The sequence below is a fragment of the Fukomys damarensis genome, unplaced genomic scaffold (assembly GCF_012274545.1).
Source record: "Fukomys damarensis isolate Sample0158 unplaced genomic scaffold, DMR_v1.0_HiC HiC_scaffold_19, whole genome shotgun sequence".
NCBI lineage: Eukaryota > Metazoa > Chordata > Mammalia > Rodentia > Bathyergidae > Fukomys > Fukomys damarensis.
In genome coordinates, this window is record NW_022900931.1 from 49149833 (window position 1) to 49154235 (window position 4403).

At 41.7% G+C, this 4403-nt stretch overlaps 1 protein-coding gene across 1 annotated transcript; it reads left to right on the forward strand.

Annotated features, from left to right (window-relative positions):
- The first annotated feature begins 1036 nt into the window (after positions 1 to 1036).
- LOC104850977 (olfactory receptor 6N2) lies at positions 1037 to 1981 on the forward strand. The gene has a single exon (XM_010608092.1). The coding sequence runs from the start codon at positions 1037 to 1039 to the stop codon at positions 1979 to 1981; it is 945 nt and encodes a 314-aa protein (XP_010606394.1).
- Positions 1982 to 4403: the final 2422 nt, after the last annotated feature.

Consider the following 4403-nt stretch of genomic DNA (forward strand, 5'->3'; position numbering starts at 1 on the left):
TCACTCAAAGCTCTTCATTTTAAGGAAGAAGAAGTGGAGGTAAAGAGTAGAGAAAGAGAATCAATGTTTTCTCTGTGTTATTGGTAAAATACTTTACAAAGCCTATTTTCAACTAAGGTTTTCTTTGTTATACTACATCTCTTCATCTTCCTCCTACTCCTCGTCCTGCTCCCCTACTTCCCCTCCTTGTTTTTCCTTCTCCTTCTCCTCCTCCTACTCCTCCTCCCTCTCTCTCTCCCTCTCCCTCTCCTTCTTCTCCTTCTTCTTATGGAACTTGGGAAACAGGTACTGGAACCACTGAGCTAAATCCCTGCCTGTCTACATCCCTTCTTGATCTACAAAACATGACCTTTGTTGAATCTCTTCTCTCCCAAACTGCTTTGGAATTATGGATGCATGTCTCCTTTCAATATCCTCCTGGGCAGTATACCCTGGCTACTTATTATTTATTGTTCCATCCATTTTACAGCTCTACATTTTGATAATTTTCAGTATGATATGCACATTTCTTTTGTCTCCAACTTGTCTTCCTTCAGGATTCAGTGAAATATTGCTGATTTCCAAGAATGCTTCCAAAAGCAAACTTAGCAGTCATTCTAAAAAACATTTGTCTTCCTTTCCCATAATATAGTATGGTGGGTTGTTGATTAAAGTAAATTGTAAAGGAGAATACCTAAATTTATGTTACACATGAGAATGTAGAAGAATGAGCTTGGAGACTTTCTTGACTTTTTTTTAACTGGCAGAAAGTGTGAGAGGGAATTCTGAGACCAAAAACTCTGGAGCTAAACAGTAAGACAAAAGCTGGTCATAAGGTAGGATCCTGGACCATACTCCAACTCTGTCAGCAACAAAGCACTATCCAGTGAACTAAATTTATCTTCTAATACTTAGTTCTTCTTTTGAAATATAAAGAGGTTGCATTGGATAATCTTTAAATTAGCTTTCAATTTTTTTTCATCCTGAAGAAATTGTGTGAGAATACTTATCTCGAAGAGACTCTTCTGCTGCTCTTGCCTGCTGCTTCTGAGGAGCCATGGATCACTTCAACCACACCTGGACCCAGACTTTCATCCTGGCTGGTTTCAGTATCTCTGGGAGGCTAAGACATTTGGCTTTCTTGGGAGCCCTGTGCATCTATCTTCTCACCCTTGCAGGGAACTTGTTCATCATTGTCCTGGTTAAGGCAGATTCTGGGCTCTCCACACCCATGTACTTCTTCACCAGTGTGCTGTCCTTCCTGGAGCTCTGGTACGTCAGCTGCACGGTGCCCACCCTGCTGCACACCTTGCTCCATGGGAGTTCACCCATCCCCTCAGCCCTGTGCTTCACACAGCTGTATTTCTTCCATTCCTTGGGCATGACTGAGTGCTTTCTTTTGTGTGTCATGGCACTGGACCGCTACCTCGCCATCTGTCTTCCACTCCACTACCATGCACACATGAGCACACAGGTACAGAGATGGTTAGCTGGGGCATGCTGGATGGGTGGATTTTCAGGTGCATTTGTGTCAATTAGCCTCACTGCCACTCTGCCCTACTGCTTGAGAGAGGTAGCCCATTATTTCTGTGACCTGGAACCCCTAATGCGTTTGTCTTGTGTGGACACAGGCTGGCGCGCTCAGGTTTTCATTGTGATGGTTGGTTTCGTGAACACATCCCCTCTTGTTATCCTTTTAGGACTCTATGCAGGCATAGTGAAAGCTGTGCTGAAGCTGCCCTCAGCCGACAGTCGGGCCAAGGCCTTCTCTACCTGTTCCTCTCATATAATCATTGTGACACTGTTCTTTGGTTCTGCCTGGATTGTTTATGTGGGGCCACCTGTGGTGCGTGCTGAGGGCAGAGACAAACTTATGTCTTTGATGTACTCTTTTCTTATCCCTTTTCTCAATCCTATCATTTATACCCTTCGTAACAAGGAAGTGAAGAAGGCTGTTAAAAGGATTGCTGAAAGGATGAAGAGCTTGTTAAAGAAACCCTGAAACTGTGTATAGAGCATGGTCCATCATGTAGGTAATTGTGGAATTCACTTTTCAGTCAAGAAAATCAAGTAATTAATTTTTCAATATCATATCATATGCGAAGTATAGTGTAAGATGTATAGATTGCTGGAGAACCAGAAGAAAAATTAATGCACTGTTATGATTTAAATATGTAATGTGTTTCAGTGATTTGTGTATTGAGGGCACTAACTTCATAGTGGGTTACCCCATTGATGAGTTTGTTAGCAAGATGGGTTGTTAGGAGATGAGCCTTAGAGGTAATAGGGCACTGCCTTGTACCTTTGAAGGATTTAACCCATCCCAGCTCCACCTCTTCTTTTCTCTCTGGCTCTCTTCTTCTGTCTCCTTTCTGAATGTCACAAAAGCAGCAGCTTTCCTCTACCACTCCCCTCTGAAAGGATGCTTTTGCCTTGGAGTCAGCTAACCACGGACTGAAGCTTCTATAGCCACGAACCAAAATAAATCCTTCCTCCTGAAAGTTGTGTATTTCAAGTATTTTGTTCCAGAGTTGGAAAGCTGATTAGTAGAGTAGGTTGGTAAGATGGAAAGGCGGGTTTGTTTTTCTTCTGTGATCATTCTTGATTGCATAGTACAGAAAACTTTGAAGCTTGTTTTAGCTAGACTTTGGAAAAGTCTGAAGAATCATGCTAGTGAACGGCTAGGTTATTGTAAGGAGATAAGTGAATGGCAATTGTGAAGTGCACTCAGATGAGAAAGTTAATAGGAATAGGGACAGTTAAGACTGTGCTCATGAACATTTAGATGGTAAGGGGAGCTCTATTAGGAATTGAATTATAGAGCATTGATGTTATATTCTAGCAAATAATTTGTCTAAATTTTGCTAATTTCTTGAGACTTTGTTAGATTGAATGTAGCAGTGATGGACTGATTAATCTGGTGGAGGAAATTTCAAGGCAGCACAACATTCATTGTGCGGCATGTGTTTCACTGGCTGCTTTTAGCTAGATTGTAGTGGGACAATCAGGATCTTACACAAAGGAGATAGCTACTAAAAGCTTGCAGTTTGGACAGAAAATAAAGAGGTGTAAAGCTGGGGCCACAATTGTTGAAGTCGCTGAAGAGGTTCGTGGCACTTATAAAGAAGTCAACATTTTGCACTAAAACAATAAAAAAGATGCCTCAGAGTTGTTTCTACTCACTGTGGAGTCAAGATTATAAAAGTGTTAACCTTTCATTTCAGAAGAAAGCTACTGGTTTCCCTGGTCCAATTTATCAAAAGATCAGTTCCTAGGAGATTTGCTTCACCAAGCTAAGCCAACCAGGCATTCAGAGGACATCCTGGAAAGTGGACCAAGGAGGGCCAGTTACTGTTCATTCTAGACACAGACATGGTGTATCCTACATGATACTGGTTCTCCACACACAGAGAGCATTAGTTAAGACTTTCAGGTTTCAGAAGAATGCCTGGTATATGTCATGGATTTACCAGCTTGCTAGGAATCTGTTAAAAGGCAGTATGTTGACCTGTGTTAAAGGAGGTTGAAGCTACAGTGGAAACCCTACGAAGCTGGAGTTGCCAGAAAAATGCCAATGAAAACAGCATTAATTGATGAGAGCCAGTGCACTATAAAGACAACTGGGCTATAACTATTGAGGCCATATAGATGGGGCTTCCCAAGCCCTTTGCAAATCACATCTGCCACCATGTGTCCCAGTTGCTGGGCATAGAGCTGTGGATCTTAATGTTTCCCCCAAAAAATTTCAGTCTTGCTTTGTTCAGGTTCCTTTCTATTTCCCCATTCTTCTCTTTGGAATGGGAATGTTTAACCTGTTGCATTTACCTTGGCATTTTATAACTTGTTTTTATTTATTTTTTGATACTGGGGATTGAACTTGGGTCCTTGTACTTGCAAGGCAGGCCACCGAACTGCTGAGCTAAATCCCTGTCCCTAACTTGTTTTTATTTTTATAGTTTCCCATATCTAAGAGTTCACCTCGACTCTCACAGAAAACTTTGACTTTGGGTATTTGAGCAATACAAGCAGTATCGGTGTTTAGGAGTTCTGGGAAATAGGCAAATGTATTTTGCATATGAAATTGAACATGAGACTCTTAAAGCTGGAACAGATTGTTATGGTTTAAATATATAGTGTAATATTGCAATGATGAGTTCATTAATGATATATTCGAAGGTGGGGCTACATTGGAGGGCATACTTTTGAAAGGTAAATGTACCCCAAGTCTTCCTCTTTGGTTCTCTTCCCCTGCTCTGCTTACTGGATGCCACGAAGTGGGAAGCTTCCCTCCTCTGTGCACCTCTGCTGTGACGATTCTGCTTGGAGCCAGCTGAACGTGAACTGGGACTCTGACACCAGGAGGCCAAATAATTCTTTCCTCCTTTAAGTTGTGTATATCAAGCATTTCCTTTCAACAAATGAAA